Source organism: Komagataella phaffii, chromosome 1 (assembly GCF_000027005.1).
Source record: "Komagataella phaffii GS115 chromosome 1, complete sequence".
NCBI classification, from domain to species: Eukaryota; Fungi; Ascomycota; class Pichiomycetes; order Pichiales; family Pichiaceae; genus Komagataella; species Komagataella phaffii.
Genome location: NC_012963.1, coordinates 2266723 through 2284814, shown reverse-complemented (window position 1 = coordinate 2284814; position 18092 = coordinate 2266723). Strand labels below are relative to the sequence as shown.

The window sequence follows — 18092 nt, the reverse complement described above, 5'->3', positions numbered from 1 at the left end:
AGCGTAGAAACAAGAAGTATATTCTGCATCGAGTCAATAAAAAAAGAAATGTATGCATAAAGAAATGCCGTACCCGATGAGTTCCCACTTCTCGTCCAACGGTCGCATCCCAGGAAGGGCTGAGCACGTGACTTTGCTCCCCTTTTTTCTTTCCTTGGTAGATGGAAGTGCCAGAAATGGAAGGAGTTTGCGAGAACGTATGTTATTAGCTATTCAGTATGTTGTTTGAAATACACAGCAGTCTTCTCGTCAACAGCCACCTGCAGCGGAACATGTCCCTCTGAATCCTCAATAGTTTTATCTGCTCCCAGTTCTACCAGCAATACAGCGGCATCAGCATGGCCTTCGGATAACGCGTGATGCAAGGGTGTGAATCCATAGATATCCTTGAAGTTCAAGGGGGATGACTTTTCAGCCAATAGTTTAATCAGACTCAGTGAGCCAATGCTAGCGGCTCTGTGAATGGGGTATTGTCCCTTTTTGTCCTTGATCCGTACTGATGCCTTGTTTTCTAAAAGAAGCTCCACAGTGTCTTTGAAATTCTTTGAGACGGCAAAATGTAGTGCTGTTTGGCCGTTAGACGTCGTCTGGTCCACATCAGGAGCTGGATCATAATGTAGAATTGCATCCACAATGTCAATGTTACCGATGCTAGCAGCAGTATGTAGTGGGTTCCATCCTGAATCATCTGTCAAATCATCCAAGTCGATTTTTTGTTGCCTTAGCGCATCTAGAAGTTTCGTCACAATTTCAACATGTTGGAAGGCAATTGCCCAGTGAAGGGGAGTTTTGTTACCATCGTCCTCATTTTGAAAAGCTGCTGCCTTTGGTGTGTCCCCCAAAATATTCTGGACGGTTTTAAGATCTCCTTCTAATGCAGCCTTGTGAATTTCTGACATGATTACTAGGTTAATCTGGGGGGGACAAAGATGACCTAACCTTTGGGGAAGATGACTAGCGAATGATCACCAGCTTATGTAAGATCAGTTGACAGATTAATTACAGACTGTTAAGATTATTATGATGAATTGAGAGGTAAAATTAGCTGCAATCAGCTGAAACCTCACGTAAATCATGACCCTTCTAATTTAACCAAATTAATGCATCGTTTCTTGACATTGGGCTAACTGGCCGGCATCATGTAAAAAGCCAGTTTCAAACATCCGACATCCAGAAGTTTCGCTAGAGAGAACTCGAAGTTCTTCATTGCACTCGCCACCACCTACACAACCAGTATGAACAACCAAAATTGGGAACGATTTGCAAGAGAGCTCCAGAAAAGGGCTTCCAGTGCCAACACTGGCTCAAGGAAGGGACCAGGCCCCATGGGAATTTTTGCCGGGGCTGGGGGACTGATTCTTCTAGGTGCAGCAGCTTTAACTCTAAATGCCTCGTTATTCAACGTTGACGGTGGTCAGAGAGCTATAATTTACTCTAGGTTGGCCGGTGTCCAATCCCAAATTTACAATGAGGGAACTCATTTTGCTATTCCATGGTTTCAGACTCCAGTACTTTATGAAGTTAGAGCTAAGCCAAGGAATGTTGCCTCGTTAACCGGTACCAAAGATTTGCAGATGGTCAATATAACATGCAGAGTTTTGAGCAGACCTGATATAAAAGCATTACCAACTATTTATAGAACTTTGGGTCAGGATTACGATGAGAGAGTCCTGCCCTCAATTGTCAACGAAGTTTTAAAATCCGTCGTTGCTCAATTCAATGCCTCACAATTGATCACCCAAAGAGAGAAGGTCTCCCGTTTGGTGAGAGAAAACTTAGTCAGACGTGCAGCAAAATTCAACATTCTCCTGGATGATGTATCTTTGACAGCAATGGCTTTCTCTCCCGAGTTTTCCACCGCCGTCGAAGCAAAGCAGATTGCTCAGCAAGATGCTCAAAGAGCTGCATTCGTAGTCGATAAGGCAAGACAAGAGAAGCAATCCACTTTAGTCAAGGCACAAGGTGAGGCCAAGTCAGCCCAATTGATTGGTGAAGCTATCAAGAAATCTAAGGACTACGTTGAATTAAAAAGACTTGATACTGCTAGGGAGATTGCTCACATTCTTTCCAATTCCCCTAACCGTATTTTGTTAGATAATGACTCCTTATTGTTGAACACTGTGTCTGACGCCAGAACTCATAAATAGTCCTGGTTGATTGTATATAACTAGTATAAGTTTTCTCTTAGTAAAAAAGGAAAAGATATAAATAACCTCCACAGATGAGGCGAGATAATTGTACGCGTTTTTTTTTTCTGGCTTTTGATTCATTCTTGAAACTAGTCGTAATCAAGTCATCGTCATGGGCTGGAAATCCTCTCTCAAACAGCTCCTATATAGCACTACCACCAACGATAGATATGCTGATTACAAATCGAACCAAACAACGATTAAATCGGAGGATTTTCTGGCTAAGAATAACTCCGGTACATTTGTCAAAGCCTCATTGACATCATATCCTGACGACACACTATTCAATAAACTATCAGTGGATCCAGTCAAAGCTGCTGAAGGAGCAGAAGGCACTGAGGAAGTCGTTTTTGCATGGCAATTGCTTGACGAGTGGTGTTCGAAACACGAACTATCCTCCAGATTTGCTAAACCTGTGACAGTCCCCGACATAATTTGTGCTCAAAAAGATTTGGGAATTGAGTTTCCCCCTTGCTTCGTCAAATCCATTTCCATCCATGATGGTCAAGAGTATACCGAATCTAGTCAGGATTCCAGTGGGCTGATATTCGGGTTAGAACTCATGTCCTTGGACTCAATTATCTCTATGACCAAAAATTGGAGAAAAATCACAAACAAAATCGAAATGGACCTGGCGAAAGCTAAGAGCGCCCACAGCGTTAATAACATCTCCCAGCCACAATTAGGGTATTTGAAGAATGAGAATCACAAATCCGGCCACTTGTCAAGTTCTCCCTTCGACGACTCGACACAGATCAAACCGCTAACTCTACCACCACAGCGTTCTATACCAGAAAAGACAATCATTCCTAGTTACAGTCACTCGAACTGGATTCCGGTGCTAACGGATTATATGGGGAACCATGTGGCTCTGGATCTTGCTCCAGATGAGAAAGGAACAGTGGGTCAGGTGATACTGTTTGGGAGAGATTTCGATACCAAATATCTGGTTGCTCGCAATTGGGGAGATTTTTTATTACTCGTAGCTGGAGATCTCGAGTCGAAGAACTGGAAGTTGGATTATCAGAATGATATGTATGGGACTTTTGCTGGTTTAGCATACATTGACCCACTTACTAAGCAAGAGGTAAGTTACTTTGATGTTTTGAAGAAACGGGTGTTGGAACAGCATAAGGAAAACATTGTCAACATCACCAGATGATTCTCTGATATTCCAGGGGCTCACTGGGCCATTTGAAAGTGTATTGGATGAATACTTCGTAAAGAAGATACGTGAAAGCGACAAAGTATGCTAACTCAAACAATAATCTTGTGCGATTGTTGGTTTTTTTCAAAGACTCATTCTCAAACAAAGTGCTGTCCGAAGGACGGACTAGAAGCCTCCAGAAAGTGAATGGAATAATGAAATATCGTGGCTCAAAAAGGGGAGACGGCACTAAAGTAAGAGCAGTGCATATTGAAAGTGCAGCAATGGTAATGAAGGTGGGCTTGATGGGATCTTCCCCTTCATCAGCAAAATCCTCCTCTGTAAACCTTTCCTTCTGCTCGTACTCTGTCTCTTGCTGTTGTATCTCTTGCTCGTTAGGGAGCGAGAGAATGTTATCAGCAAGCATTTTGAAGGTGACATAAATGGAGAAATGGTAGGCGGGGGCTAGCATATATCTGGAATAGGCTGTCAAGTTGATGATTCTTCTCCAAATATAAAATGTGTAATGACGGTTATCGGCAAGTAAAAATGGATGCACAACAGTAAAGTAATGCACAAGTAAAGCTATCACAGCCCACGAGATGATGGTCGAGATTATGTTTTGTCTCAAAAGTTTCAAGTATCCCAGGAAAAAAGAGGGCGATATCCACAATGGAATGGAAAGCATTGCAACAAAAGAGGTAAAGTAAAATAATTGAGCAATATGGACACTGAAAACATGATTCTGCTTATCACCTAATGTTATTCCTCCATTGGTGTAAACAAATGCCAAAAAGAGTCCAAAGTTGATGGCAAACGGAAGTACTCCCAGGATGTTTCTCCATGTTTCAGCGATAAAGAGTTTTATGTCGGAGAATGAATTCGTTCGATCTTTCGGGTCGATCTGTTGATCAATGAAGGTTGCTAGAATCAGGGCATTCCATATAATGTTTGTCTGTCTGAAGGTCACACTTGCCAGTCCTATGAACGCTGAAATCGTCGCACTTCTATATTTACCAAACGGCTGTTTGACAATAACAACATAAGAGGCCACAATAAAAACTGTAGACCAAACATCAGTGTAGAATAACGAATAGTATAATGTGATCAACGGATTCAATGATATGGAACTTGTAGAGTAGCTATTACCCGTAGTCCCCTTCTGAAGGTAGAAAATCAGAAGCTGTAACACAACAAATCCTACGAAGTTGATATCCCTCAGAGTATTGGTATCACATTTAAACTCGCCGCCATTGAGCACTGCTAGAATTTTTACCCAGACATAACCCAACCAGTATAAACCCGGTGGAGTCGTGATTTTATTATCCCAAACGTCAAATCTCCCTCTGCAATACTGTCTTGCCTGAGGAATGTGGAATATTTCATCGATGAATGGTTTCCTTACCACGTTAGTCACCTTTTGAAAGCAGCTACGTATTACAATAACTGTCAAATGAGACAATAGCGAAATGCTATTACTTCCTGCCATTCTGGTTGATAGAATGATTTTGTATGTAAATTACGCTGTTAATTGGTCAAGCTCTAGGTTCCTCTGAGTTGCAGCACCGTTGCGGAATCCCCCAGCCTATTTCAGTGATGGTGAACCTTGCCAGTTGAGATCTGAGATATCAGAAAACTAAGCATTCGAGGCCTGTATTGTTAAAAGCCCAAATGTTGCTCGCCGCCTGTGTCTCTTTAGACTTATGATCATAGCCTTTTTTCTCCTGATACAATGCGTCTATTGTGTCATTTGGCCGCCTTTGTCTGTTGATAATGAAGTCGCTCTGAGGTCTCAAAGGGATGTCTCCTACAATGTCAGCGTTGACCAGTTAGTTGATGTTGGGGTCCGGCTGTCAACAGTCATTTTTGAAAGAGACACATACACTCAACCGTATTTGAATCGGGTGGACAACCTTTTAAACGCGTCTGTAGGAAACATCCTGATTGACGCCTATTGGGATGAGGGAGGATTTAATTGGCAATTATGTCCTGCTCCCTTTAGTGCTAATGTTACTCCAATTGCTGATGGTAGTACGATCCTACAACTGGAATGGGATAATAAGCAGTACACCTGTGACAGAAGACTGGATTTGGCTTCCATTTTCACGAGAATTGATGAACATATCAGGGCCTCAGCTAGATCCGTATCCTTAAATTTGATTACTATTTATATGAGTTTGCATTCAATTGGCACCCAAAACCCAACTCCAGTTTCCCAGCCGGGAACCTTATCAAGACCATTAGTTAGGAGCATCGATCAAGTACAAATTTTGACCCCTGCTTCGTTACGGGTTGCTCAGCTATCCAATAGCACATATCAGGGTTTAGAATTCGATCCCAATGGCTACCCAATTTTAGGAGAGCTCTTGCAGAGTAGAGGGATCAGAGTGATACCGATTATTCTTGAGAATAATATGTATGAAGATACGAGCTATGAATTGGAGCGGGACTCTAATCTCTATTTCATACAAAATTCAACTATCGACGTTACTCAGACGAACACTGCTGACACCAAGTTGACCGACCTTACGACGAACATAACAAATTGGACTATTGCTGACTCACAAGCCCTTTTGTCTGAGTCATTCAGACTCGTAATGGAGACAGAGGAGGATCCTTTTTCATTAGAGTCCTACACCAACCATATCTCTCATGGATATTCACCCTTTTTGAACCGAAAGTATAATGAATCAGAAATCAGACAATTTGCAGTCAACAGACTATGGAGTTGGAAAAACTCATACCTCCCTGAAGTTAGTGTTCCCTTACTTGGAGATCAAGATGATTCTAACTCTGCAAACGAGACACTTCAATGTGCTTCTTTTTCCAATCTTTCGTGGATTATCTCTTCGTGTGACGAGCCACGTCAAGTGGCATGTAGAAACAGTTCATACTGGCTACAATGGACGGTAACATCGACACTATCAAATTATTATGGTGCGACTGAAGCATGTCCTGTTGGGACGTTTTTTGACATTCCACGTACACCCCTAGACAGTATGACGCTTCAAAGAGAGATTCCACTCAACTCAAGTGTTTGGATTGATCTTAATACTCTAGACAGCGGTGGTTGTTGGATCAGCGGTGGTGCCGAGGCCGAATGTCCTTACCACAGAGTGACTCTTGTTAGCCTTTACGTTGAGATCTTAACTCCATCATCAGTAGTTTCGATCGTTCTGATTGCTATCGTAGTCCTTCTTCATTTCGTCCGTATACCAATTCAGAAAAATAGAAAGTACTGGAGAAAACTTCAAGATAATATTAAGGATAGTGATGGAATTCCATCATAGGTACTGTCTATCTCAGATTATCTGTTCTAGTCCCGACACCTTCAGCTAATTCCAGTAAGGTACTTCCAAATACTCCCTCAGTTTGTGAGCTCAAAGTTAGACTGTATTTAGATCCCCATATGTGGTAAAATCTAACCGTTTCATCATTGGCTACAACGCATACTGACTTCCCATCGGGAGATGGTACTGCTGAGAGAACTCTTAGATCGCAAGTAGCCGGGACATTAATCAAGATATCCATTTTTGGATATGAGTAGACGCTCATGAGTAAGGGACTAGAGAAGTCCGTGAAGCCAAACGAAACCAGTAACTGCTTGGAAGATACAGACCAAATTATAGAAGTGATTTGGCCCTTGGTGTTATACGCATCCAGCAAAGTCCCTGAGTTAGAATGCCAAAATCTGATCATTCTATCTTTTGACCCAGCTCCAGTTGCTAAAAGAGAAGGGGCCCATGGACAATAAGCTATGGCTTTAACGGCTGCAAAATGTGGTAACATGAACTTTAACTTTGGTGTCCTGATATCCTCAATATCCCAAACTGTGCAACAATTATCATTTGCCCCGACTGTAATCTGGGTATTGTCTGCGTTTAATGCAATGCCTTTATCGTTTAGTTAGTATACTAAGTCACAGTGTATTCGTGAGGGGAATAATTACCGCAAATCTGTTGTTGGTGGCAGTTCCAGGAATTTTTCATCACCAAATCATAACTGCAATATGTTTGTTTAATCTCATAATATAGAACATTTCCAGTGTCATCTCCAATAAATAATTCTTTCCCAGTGTTGGTCCACTGGATACAGCATACACTTGTATTTGGTTTGGTCACGGTTGAGCAGATTAAACTTGCGTTATCATAGAGATACAGCCTGCCAGCTTTAGTTCCTACAGCTAGAAATGTAGTGCAAGGAGCATATGAAACACAAGTTATAGCTTCTGTCAAGAGACTTCTCAAAGGAGCGACCTGGCCATCATCGGCCCAAATGAAAACCTTATCAAGGCCAACAGCAATCTTGTTGGTAACCTTAGACCAAGAGATTAGGTTGGCATAAAAGTCATTACGCAATCCTGGAGCATCCAAAACTCGGAACGGATTAGTTATCTGAGGGAACTTTTTTGCCTGCTTAACTGTTTGTTTATGGTGTGTTACTTGGGACATGCAATCCTTCAAGCTCGCAACTGGTGATCTTGAACCGGGAGGAGTTTTATGTTGAAAACCATAGACCCTAGTATTACTGCTCATATCCAAGGCTTGAGCTACCTCCTTGTTCTCAAAACCTTTTTTGCTAACAGCTGAAGAGATATCAGATATTGGAGTGGGTGGATCACTGGTGGCAGGCGACCTAATTGTCGGGAGTGGTGGAGTTTGAGGCCTCAAGCTGGAAAAGTGAGGAGGACGATCTAAAAATCCGGGCTCTAATTCCTCCGTGATGAACTTATCATCAACGTGAGAGTCAGTTAATCCATGAAAGTTGACGTTACTAACCAGGTTGGGGATAAACCGATCAACTTGGTTCGCATGGTGGTTTAGTAAATTTAGATGATTCGAGCGAGAGCATTGTTCTGTGTAAGGCATTCAATAGAAAAAATGATAGCAAAGATCAAAAAAGCAGATTACAAAAGATGGACGAAGCTAACTAAAACACAAATTGAAATTAAGCTTTTAAACTAAATATCATTGAATCCGGGGTAATTCTCGCGAACAGCTATTATACGTTAAAGCATTCAGCATGGAAATGAAATCCACAGTCATTAGCCCACAAGCGGACATTATTCACCAAACCAGTAGGTCCAGCGCCTACTACCCAAACATCATCTTCCATCTGGAAACCTCGCTGTCTCTTTCTGTTGTTTCGTGTTTTTTCGTAAAGATAGTGAAGATATTGCTCGTCCTTGGCACCAGTGCCTAAAAACTCGCCATCCGATGTTCTATATCTAAGTGCTGCTCCATTCACGGAAACACCTGATCTATAACTGTCAGGAGGGATCCGCCGTACATCCTCTTCTTCCAGTATAACTTCCTGACAGCAGATATTCTCTCCGCTATACAAATCCAATACTGGACCAATGCAGGAAGATGCCAGGCACCACTCGTAGTAATGAAGCCCCATCTTCGGTCTTCCAAATCCAATCTTGCAGCCTAGATCTGACAAAGCCCATATCTGTTTCATTTCGTTAGGGTTACAAGCCAAAGTGGCGTGCACATCGTATGAATGCTGATCATACACAGAAAACATTGAATCTAAGCCGGCACTGAACCCCTGAGGAAACGAAGAAGGATCTTCTAACAGTGCTCCTGTTGGTGCTGTTTGCTTCCTTCTTATCTTAGACTCACATCTGTAGGATGCTTCGTTGTCCAATTCAACATCAACATTCTCCTGCTTGTCTTCATCAAGTACATCTTGTGTGATGGAGTTAATTGATGAAATAGAGTTCTGTTTTCGAAAACCCTGGTGTGTATTTTCAGTTGAGCCTTCAGATAACGGTGAGCTCATTGAACCATAATAGGACCTTGATTTTGAGCTTGGTTCACCTGAATATACATCGAGTGGCCTTTGCGAATCCTTTTCCTGATCACTTTCAACATTATTGAAGTTTAGCTCATTATTTAATACCAGGTCTTGCTCTATGTTTTCACGCCTACGTTTTAATCTTGATAGCTCGTCCAAAGTACGAAAGAAAATTTCTTTGTCTTCCTCTGTAAAAGCTCCTGTAATGAAAATATCGATGGAATCGTTGGTGACCAAGATATTCTTATAGTGATTGAGGATTCGCATATCTTGATAGTCTCGGATAACCCAAATAATTTTCGCAACGCAACCATTGTAAGACAAAATTCTCATTATTGGCAAAGCAAAACTAATAGCTGATCCTCCCACAACTATCAAGCAGCGTTTGCATCGGGGCTTGAAAAACAGTGAGTTTTCGTCTTGGTGTTTTCTCGCAGGGGTCAAGAAATCCAAATGAGGCAAAAAGGAGCCTGTAATTAAATACTCTTTGGTAATATCGAATTTGAACTTCCCATGACGAATGATTAATTTCTGATCTTCATCACTAGGTAAAGTGCTGATTGTGTAGGGATGTTGGAGAGGAACTATAAGCCATTTCCACAAGTTATGGAGAATTCTGCCCCTCTCCCAGCTTATTAGTCGAAGGTGTGAGCCTGGAAGCCCCGTTTTAGTCGTTATACTTTCATTAGGTAGGATGACAACAGATAGGTTGGGTGAAACTTGTATGACGTCCAGTTTTGTAGTTCGAGTATGTAATACTCTGTATGCAATTTGATAGAGAAGGATGGCACAATTGGTAACTGTAAGCAGAGTAATCTTGGGTCGTGCATGCAATTGGAGGAATATAACCGTGACCCAAGTGCAAACATAATGGTTGACGTAAAATGTGACGTAAGATAATCTTCTGACCTTTGGTAAAGAGGTGATAAATATGACAATAAACGACAGCATTGCCACAATTCCATAAAAGTTATCAAGCTTGTAAGCTTTATAAAAAGTCTTTCGAACAGTGAAGATGTAGACATATAATAATGTGTGTAATAAGCTCTGGAGTACTACAATACGTGATACCCATTTATGAATGGGTATGAGAGCCAAATAAAGAGTTTTGGGCAACGGGGACGGTCTTAAAGTAAGAAATAACAATGTTGGCATTGTGTAGACAGCAACTCTTCCAAGTCTAGCTGCAAAGAATTGCAAATCCTCATAAATCTCCAGATAACTCAGTCCAAAGAGTAGTAAAGACCAAAATGTAATGATCTGAATAACTTCAAAGTTCAAGATCACGTAGTTGTTTCTCAATGCAACAATCTTAACTCGTCTTGCGACTCTGCTCATTGTTTTGTAAAAGAACCTATTGTACATCAGGTGCCAACCAGGCAACAGCAAAATACAGGACATCGTGATCCAAAATGTGATCTTACCGTACTTGACTGTGACTTTCTTTCGCAGTTTTTTCCGGTCATTTGCCAAATTCTTGTCTACTAATCTAGGGATCAATCGATGGTAGATCTCCGTCAATAGATTCCAAAAGAAGTCAACAACGATTGGCTGCTCATCGTCTGGAGTCGGGGTAGGAGAAACCAAAGTATGATCTGGAATGTCCTGGTCCATAATATAAAAACATCAACCACGTACGTCTTAAGATCCTTTGGAGGGTGATAGATTGAATGATAAATGGAAGAAAGTCTTGTGATGAAGAATGCTGCGTGGCGATTCTGATCTGAGTGTAAAAGTTATCTGATTGATCTGATAAGAATGCGATCGCGAAGAAACAGGAAGGTTGCTACCTCATTTGGTTATTATTAAGTTAGTCTTAGGCTGGTGACTAGAACTGTCAAGATTGAATACACCAAAGTTGAATTTGTGAAACCCAAAAATTCGAAAATGTGAACAAAATGGCTTTAGAGCTGATTTTGTTGGAACATCGTACACATCGAGCTCATGGCTCAACGAATTGGCATCCTTCTTTATCTTTTATAACCGGTAGTCTACCAACATGACACCTCCATGGTAGATTGTTCCACGTGACTATGCCCAGGGTTGAGCCTCGTCATACCTATATTTTGGTATCAACACGACTGAACTATTGTATTACCACCTCACATCGCAGGGTAACACCCACAACTGTAGCGATCCTTCCAACTGAAAAAGTAAAAACTACATCAGAAATTTTTCGGTATTGCTGAAGTGTTGAATTAATTACCTGAAAAGATGTCTCTTCCAGCTTCATTTGACCTTACTGCCGAGGATGCTAAGCTGTTATTAGCAGCCAATGTTCACTTGGGTGCCAAGAACTGCCAGGTGCACAACGAACCATACGTCTACAAGACCAGACCAGATGGTGTTAACGTTATTAACATCGGTAAGACCTGGGAGAAGATTGTTTTGGCTGCCAGAATCATTGCTGCCATCCCTAACCCAGAGGATGTTGTAGCTGTCTCTTCCAGAACTTTCGGACAAAGAGCTGTGCTGAAGTTTGCTTCTCACACCAACGGTTCCGCCATCGCTGGACGTTTCACTCCAGGTTCTTTCACCAACTACATCACTAGAGAATTCAAGGAGCCAAGATTGATCATTGTTACCGACCCAAGAACCGACTCTCAAGCCATCAAGGAGTCTTCTTACGTCAACATTCCTATTATCGCTTTGACCGACATGGACTCTCCTTCTGAGTTTGTCGACGTTGCCATTCCATGTAACAACAAAGGTAAGCACTCTATCGGTTTGATCTGGTACTTGCTGTCTAGAGAAGTCCTGAGATTGAGAGGTGTTTTGCCAAACAGAACCGAGGCTTGGTCCGTTATGCCAGATCTGTACTTCTACAGAGACCCTGAAGAAATTGAGCAAACCGCTGAGGAGGAGGCTGAAGCCGCTGAAGGTGCTGAGTTTGAGGTTGAAGAAGAGGAGGTTGAGCAAGAATGGCAAGAACCTGCTGAGGCTGACTGGAACGCTTCTGCTCCTCCAGCCGACTGGAACGATGCTGCCAATGCCGAGGCCTTTTAATTTCCAAATTAGTAAGTATAAATGGTAGTTTGTATATTGTACTGATCATTTAAATGAGGTGGTCCAAGTTGAGTTGGTTTTGACCTGTAGACATTGGTTTTCATCGGGGCATTTGGTGAACCGATGTTTCATTTGGACTGTGAATTATTTCACTTACGCGAATACTCTTCTACGTAACAAACATCCAGCATTCATCTAAGTCTACCTGGCACATACCCTGGCCCCCATCTACTCAATCCAACTACACTGTCCTTTTGTCTAGGGATTGATCGTTTGGTATGCTGGTGTTCTGGCCATCCGATCTATTATCCCCTTACTACTTCAATAAGAAATGTTATGTCGTGGGTTCCAATCTCGGTGACAAGATTATAGTCATCACTACTCTGCCCTATGAGGACACAATCCACGAATTGAAGTATAAGGATGATACTTTACCCCTGACAATTGTGGCAACTTTGAACTTTGAAAAAGATTCATTGTTGACACTCCACTATAATGCGGAAGAATCCACTGTAATTGGTCCCACTTATGTCACTCTTGTTGTGTTTAAACCACCTGATTCCTCCAACTTAGAGTACTATTCGAGTCTCCCAATCTCTATTGAGATCTCCTGGACTAGCAGCAAAGCGTTGGTATCTAGTGGTGGAAGCTTTCGTGATCTTGAAGATGTCGAAATGGTTCCTGATTTAGCTAGAAAGATGGAGCTTCATACTTTGAAAAGGGGATCCAGCGATGATTCTTTAATGCTGGTACTCAAATATATCAACCTGAACAACTACTTACGATCAAAATTCACTAAGAAATATGCGAATCAGCTTAATTATATTGACCTTTGTCCTTGGGTTTTCAATGAATCTTTGAAATCTAAATTGATAAAGATACTGCTTAGTATTTTGCAAGGCAAGTCGATCACCAAAGTCGTTCAGTTATTGGCGTTGATTACCCGTATTATCTTTTATTTTGTACAAGCGTGGTGTTTGATGGTAATCAAGGCTCTCAACTATCGGTTCTGGGGACAATACAGTCTAGCATCCATGTCGTATTTTTTTCATCAATGGGAAAAAAGATCTAATCAGTTGTACCATTTACCCTCACAGTATCAGAAAACTAAACAAGCCACCAAAGACTCAGAAATTTCACTTATCACAGGAACAAAGTTTTCTCCAGCTGAGTACATAAAGCTCTATAACTCCTTATGGCTTATATTCAATGATCTGGTTCTTGGGTACGTGGTTGCGACTTATTTGTGGAATAACGAATCTGCAGCCTCTAAATTTGTTCTGGATTGGCTGGTTTCCAGGGTCCTGATTGACAAACTTAACAATGTCATTATTTGGTTACAACACTCTCCAGCAGGTTTCAAGCTCAATAATGAACTTTGTGAGTTTTTTGGAGAAATGTTCAGTCTAGTGTTGAGTTTGTGGATACATGCCGTTAAACACACCCTATTCAATCCTAAGTTATTCAAACTTTTGATACAAATGGTCGCAATTGCCTCTGTTAGTGGAGGTGTTTCATTTTTCATATCCATTCTACTTGACTTGCATACGCTGGTGACATTCCACATACAATCATTCTATTACACATCCATGAGACTATATCATTGGCAGTCAAATATAATCAAATCCTTGTTCCGGCTGTTCTGTGGTAAGAAGTATAACATTTTACGTCACAGAATAGATTCCAATCCCTACGACTTTGACGAACTTTTGCTGGGAATAATTTTGTTCACAATATTCATTTACCTTCTTCCGACGGTGTTTGCGTTTTATCTTACCTTTGCCATTATGAGGTTAACCTGTTTAGCAATTGGCTCCATTCTAGTGGTTTTTCTGATCCTACTAAATTATCTACCTCTCATTGCATTCATTGTAAAATTGAAAGATGATAGAAGGCTACCTGGTGGGATCACGCTGACTTCTAAAAGCTCACAATTACTGGTATTGAAAAGCAGGCCACTCACGATTACAGAAATAATACAATCTTACGTCTATTCGATTATTTTATTTAATCGAGTGAACTTCATGAACTCACAGAATTACAAAGATACCAGCCAGCTGAATTGGCAATTATCCCCCCTGGTGATGGTAAGGAAATTGCTCCAAGGCGAGATCATTGAGGGAATTGACTACAAAACACTTTTCTGAATTCAATATATTCATCATATATGTACATGCTGCCAGTAGTTCTATCTTATTCCTTTATCGCTTCTTCTTTTTCTTACCATCACTATTGGATGCTTCCTTCTTCTTAGGAGGTGCACCTTTACCTCTTCTTCTACGGGAGGCATTAACCATCAAGCGGTACTCTTCTTCTTCGTTAATCAGACCAAACTCTTGGAACTTATAAATCTTTTGGACATCTTTAAACTTGAGGAAGTCGGGGTCACCGTAATAGTTGGCTATTGTGGTTCCCTTCAAAGGTTGACGGAGTATCTTGGCTCCAGTTCTTTGATTGGTTGGATTGAATGTTGTATTAAAGATTTCACAACTGAGTTTTTGCAACTCTAACAGCCTCCTTCGGGATGGCTTCGTGAAAGCTGACATTTGAGTTGGCTTAGACTTGTTGGTTTAAGGGAAAGAAATAGTCCCGTCTTTTTTGGTGAGGTTTGATTTTTCAATGTTCAGCTACATTCGCGCACTATTCCTAGAAGAACAAGGGTAGTGTGCTCACCGTAGGCTCTCTCCAGTCTCCTCTTCCCTTCCTTCACTGTTTCTAGCAAGCAACATGAGCCCGTGTCATAGTAGACTCTATGGGGCTGTCTGTAGAAGGTTCTTCTCATCTGGCCGTTTCCACGGAGCAGAGTTTACTAGCGGCCAGCCGCTTTTCGAAAATAGACCACATATGGTTCGAGAAGGTGAACTGACTACTGGAATTTCAGCCCAAGAATATTATGAAAGAAGACTTCGTTTGGCCAAGAATATGACTCGGGCGAGTATTGCCATTCTTCCAGGTCAATCTATAAGATACGCGTCGGGAAGTGTGTTTTATCAATTTCAACAGAACACTGATTTATACTATTTCACTGGATGGAATGAACCTGATTCTGTGGCTATCATTGAAAAACCAACTGATAAGTTAGAAGATGTTGTATTTCACATGTTGGTTCCTCCAAAGGATAAGACTGCTGAACAATGGGAAGGTTATCGTACAGGCGTACAAGGAGTCCAGGAAATTTTCAATGCTGACGAGGCTGACACCACCAAAAATGTAGCATCTTACGTCTCGAAGCTATTGAACAGGAACAGCACAGTGTTCTATGATTTTGAGGACGCTTCCGAGTTGACGTTAACCTCTCTATACAACAAGTTCTTTCAAAAATCAAACTCCAAATTTTCTGGCACGCTTGAATCTCTTTTGAAGGAGCATAGAGTATCTGTTAAGTCTCTCTCATACATTTCTAATTCTTTAAGAGCAGTCAAGTCACCTGCGGAGCTTGATGTTATGCGATTGGCAGGCAAAATTTCAGGAAGAGCCTACAATCAAGCTTATGCCCAACGGTTCCCAACGGAGAAACATTTATGTGCGTTCTTGGAGTATCAATTCATAGCAGGTGGCTGCGACAAATCAGCCTACGTCCCAGTCGTCGCAGGAGGAGACCATGCTCTTTGTATCCATTACACCAGAAATGATGATGTGTTCAAAGAAGACTCCTTGGTTTTAGTTGATGCTGGGGGGAATTTGGGAGGATATTGTGCCGATATATCTCGAACATGGCCAGTCAATGGGAGATTCACGGGTCCTCAAAAGGAGTTATACCAAGCAGTGTTGAATGTGGAAAAGAAATGCATAGAATATTGTACAGAGAGCTCTAATATGTCCTTACAAGATTTGCATAATGAGAGCGTAAAACTCATGACTAGAGAGCTTCGTAATTGTGGATTTAGCGGCTTGACCCAATGGGAAACAATGAAATTATACCCTCATTACATTGGACACAACTTGGGAATCGACGTCCATGATACTCCTGGTTATGCTCGTAACAAAAAATTTCAGGTTGGAAATGTAGTTACTGTCGAACCAGGTGTTTATGTGCCCGAATCAAATAATTACCCCAGTTCATTTAGAGGTATCGGAATTAGAATTGAGGACGATGTTGCCGTTGGAAAAGATTCCAATATAGTTTTGACTGTCGAAGCCGCAAAAGAAATAGAGGATATCGAGAGCATAGCCGCCAATGGTGTAACAACCCCTTTGTCAGAGGTTGTGAATGTTTGGAGAGATATCAAATGAATATAGCAAACAGAATCTGTATAGAATACTTGTCAATAGTGCCTCATAATGGTAAAGAATTGTAAACCATGGTACCAACTTCTACTCCTCGTAGGTCGTCATCAATTTCGTTCGTCGTCTTTATTAGTTCCTCCAACAATTCATTCTGATTTTGGTTTTCGATGCAAACGTAGGAGATTGTTGAAGTTTCATAATCAAACTGGAAATTCAGTCCAAGAAGATGAATCAGTTGTAAAATTTCCAGCTTCAGTTGAGGTTCGTCTATAGCCAACCTTGTCGCAAGATGGAGCGTTGAGGCTCTTTGAACCATGGATAGATATATCAGATACTGACGAAATCGAAACAACAGGCTGAGTCTATCAATTTTCTTGGAAATGAAAAGATCTAACTGAAAATAGCGTAACCACTCTTCAGACCATATCTTATTGCATGATTGGAATGCAGCGTTGGTGAAATGCTCCAAGAAATTATGAAGCTCTGGTTGCTTAGAGAACACTAATTGGAATTTATCCATGGAAATCACATCAAAGATTTCATTAATGGGCTGCGCTACAAGCATGGATAGAATGATCATCTGTAAAACGTCATTCTTGGATACAATGTCATTTTGCCAATGGTCGTTAAACACTTCAATTGCTGATATTCCTTGAAGTGGTTCTGATTGCAGCATATCAACAAAATTTTTGCAACAGTCAATATAATCCTGGTTGGAAAAATAGATAAACGATAATAGCCATCTACACCTCCAATATGCTATTGTCTCCGTTTGCTGAGACTTTTTGAACGGTCTTGAATCGCTCATATAAAGTTGTTCCGTCTTTCCTGAGCTGGTGTCTTCACTATCGTCTTCCTCATCTATTGTATCAGTACTGGGGACCTCCAAAAGGGTATACTTTGCAGCAGTGAGCTTTTTGGTGACAAATGGGATATATTTGCTGATCTTCCCTTGATAAGTGAAAAAGAGTATGAAAGCCTCCAGGTCCTGTGCCACGAATTCTTTCCATAAACGGGTGTTATAAGATGAGATTAGCCCTGATAAAAGATATGATTCCGCGTTGATCGCCATAATACTCGTTAAATAATCACGCTTCAAGATAAGCTCTCTCAAGTTTAAAAAACTATTCAAACCAGAGACATTGGTCTCGTATCTCTCAATTTTTCTATCCAGCTGAACCAAAAGATCAGAATTACCGTTAATTTTGTTCATTACTTGTTTAAACTTTTCCTCATCCTCAGGACCCACATATCGTTGCAACTCCAGGATGAAAGGAGGTAAAAACTCATGTTTACCAGCTATCAGTAAAATAAACTTGAGTATCTCTCCCGACTTCTCTGGAGACAGCAATCTGATATGGTTTAATCTCAGAAACATTATAGGTGAAGAATCTATTTGTTAGTATAATCAATTGTTTCAAGTAGCTAACCAGAATGCTTCTATGGAAAGTGTTGAAACCGACCCTGTACTTGCAAAAAGACGAATCAAGTCAAAAAAAAAAGATACCCTAAAGCAATTAAAAGACCCAATGAGTCATTTTAAAATACTCACGATCATATTGCTCAATCAGATTATTCATGTAACGTATCAAATAGTCTGATGAGTCCATTATTGATGTATTTGATGAGATGCAGTTTGCCTATCAAATGGCCTCCACTTTATCTATCATTTTGGTGACATTTCGCGAAACCGAACCTAAAAAATCCTTTTCTCTTCCTTT

At 41.0% G+C, this 18092-nt stretch overlaps 12 protein-coding genes across 12 annotated transcripts; 6 read left to right on the top strand and 6 right to left on the bottom strand.

Annotated features, from left to right (window-relative positions):
- Nucleotides 1-209: 209 nt before the first annotated feature.
- PAS_chr1-4_0478 (Regulatory, non-ATPase subunit of the 26S proteasome) lies at nt 210-899 on the bottom strand (the record flags this gene model as incomplete). Its single annotated transcript, XM_002490566.1, has 1 exon — nt 210-899. The coding sequence occupies one exon, from the start codon at nt 897-899 to the stop codon at nt 210-212; it is 690 nt and encodes a 229-aa protein (XP_002490611.1).
- A 336-nt stretch (nt 900-1235) lies between these two features.
- PAS_chr1-4_0683 (uncharacterized protein) lies at nt 1236-2147 on the top strand (the record flags this gene model as incomplete). The annotated part of the gene is made up of 1 exon (XM_002490565.1): nt 1236-2147. The coding sequence occupies one exon, from the start codon at nt 1236-1238 to the stop codon at nt 2145-2147; it is 912 nt and encodes a 303-aa protein (XP_002490610.1).
- Nucleotides 2148-2301: 154 nt separating this feature from the next.
- On the top strand, nt 2302-3351 carry PAS_chr1-4_0476 (Cell wall assembly regulator SMI1; the record flags this gene model as incomplete). The annotated part of the gene is made up of 1 exon (XM_002490564.1): nt 2302-3351. One exon carries the CDS (start codon nt 2302-2304, stop codon nt 3349-3351), a length of 1050 nt encoding a protein of 349 aa, XP_002490609.1.
- Nucleotides 3341-4825, bottom strand: PAS_chr1-4_0475 (Dolichyl-phosphoglucose-dependent alpha-1,2 glucosyltransferase of the ER; the record flags this gene model as incomplete). Its single annotated transcript, XM_002490563.1, has 1 exon — nt 3341-4825. One exon carries the CDS (start codon nt 4823-4825, stop codon nt 3341-3343), a length of 1485 nt encoding a protein of 494 aa, XP_002490608.1.
- Nucleotides 4826-5039: 214 nt separating this feature from the next.
- On the top strand, nt 5040-6626 carry PAS_chr1-4_0474 (Hypothetical protein; the record flags this gene model as incomplete). Its single annotated transcript, XM_002490562.1, has 1 exon — nt 5040-6626. The coding sequence occupies one exon, from the start codon at nt 5040-5042 to the stop codon at nt 6624-6626; it is 1587 nt and encodes a 528-aa protein (XP_002490607.1).
- A 7-nt stretch (nt 6627-6633) lies between these two features.
- Nucleotides 6634-8204, bottom strand: PAS_chr1-4_0473 (Meiosis-specific APC/C activator protein AMA1; the record flags this gene model as incomplete). Its single annotated transcript, XM_002490561.1, has 2 exons — nt 6634-7229; nt 7286-8204. The coding sequence occupies 2 exons, from the start codon at nt 8202-8204 to the stop codon at nt 6634-6636; spliced, it is 1515 nt and encodes a 504-aa protein (XP_002490606.1).
- Nucleotides 8205-8337: 133 nt separating this feature from the next.
- PAS_chr1-4_0472 (uncharacterized protein) lies at nt 8338-10752 on the bottom strand (the record flags this gene model as incomplete). Its single annotated transcript, XM_002490560.1, has 1 exon — nt 8338-10752. One exon carries the CDS (start codon nt 10750-10752, stop codon nt 8338-8340), a length of 2415 nt encoding a protein of 804 aa, XP_002490605.1.
- A 600-nt stretch (nt 10753-11352) lies between these two features.
- PAS_chr1-4_0471 (40S ribosomal protein S0) lies at nt 11353-12144 on the top strand (the record flags this gene model as incomplete). The annotated part of the gene is made up of 1 exon (XM_002490559.1): nt 11353-12144. One exon carries the CDS (start codon nt 11353-11355, stop codon nt 12142-12144), a length of 792 nt encoding a protein of 263 aa, XP_002490604.1.
- A 278-nt stretch (nt 12145-12422) lies between these two features.
- PAS_chr1-4_0470 (Membrane protein involved in the synthesis of N-acetylglucosaminyl phosphatidylinositol (GlcNAc-PI)) lies at nt 12423-14291 on the top strand (the record flags this gene model as incomplete). Its single annotated transcript, XM_002490558.1, has 1 exon — nt 12423-14291. One exon carries the CDS (start codon nt 12423-12425, stop codon nt 14289-14291), a length of 1869 nt encoding a protein of 622 aa, XP_002490603.1.
- Nucleotides 14292-14345: 54 nt separating this feature from the next.
- Nucleotides 14346-14690, bottom strand: PAS_chr1-4_0469 (mitochondrial 37S ribosomal protein RSM27; the record flags this gene model as incomplete). Its single annotated transcript, XM_002490557.1, has 1 exon — nt 14346-14690. One exon carries the CDS (start codon nt 14688-14690, stop codon nt 14346-14348), a length of 345 nt encoding a protein of 114 aa, XP_002490602.1.
- A 181-nt stretch (nt 14691-14871) lies between these two features.
- PAS_chr1-4_0468 (Putative mitochondrial metallopeptidase) lies at nt 14872-16377 on the top strand (the record flags this gene model as incomplete). Its single annotated transcript, XM_002490556.1, has 1 exon — nt 14872-16377. One exon carries the CDS (start codon nt 14872-14874, stop codon nt 16375-16377), a length of 1506 nt encoding a protein of 501 aa, XP_002490601.1.
- A 43-nt stretch (nt 16378-16420) lies between these two features.
- PAS_chr1-4_0467 (Cop9 signalosome complex subunit 11) lies at nt 16421-17981 on the bottom strand (the record flags this gene model as incomplete). Its single annotated transcript, XM_002490555.1, has 2 exons — nt 16421-17763; nt 17924-17981. The coding sequence occupies 2 exons, from the start codon at nt 17979-17981 to the stop codon at nt 16421-16423; spliced, it is 1401 nt and encodes a 466-aa protein (XP_002490600.1).
- Between the last annotated feature and the right edge of the window lie 111 nt (nt 17982-18092).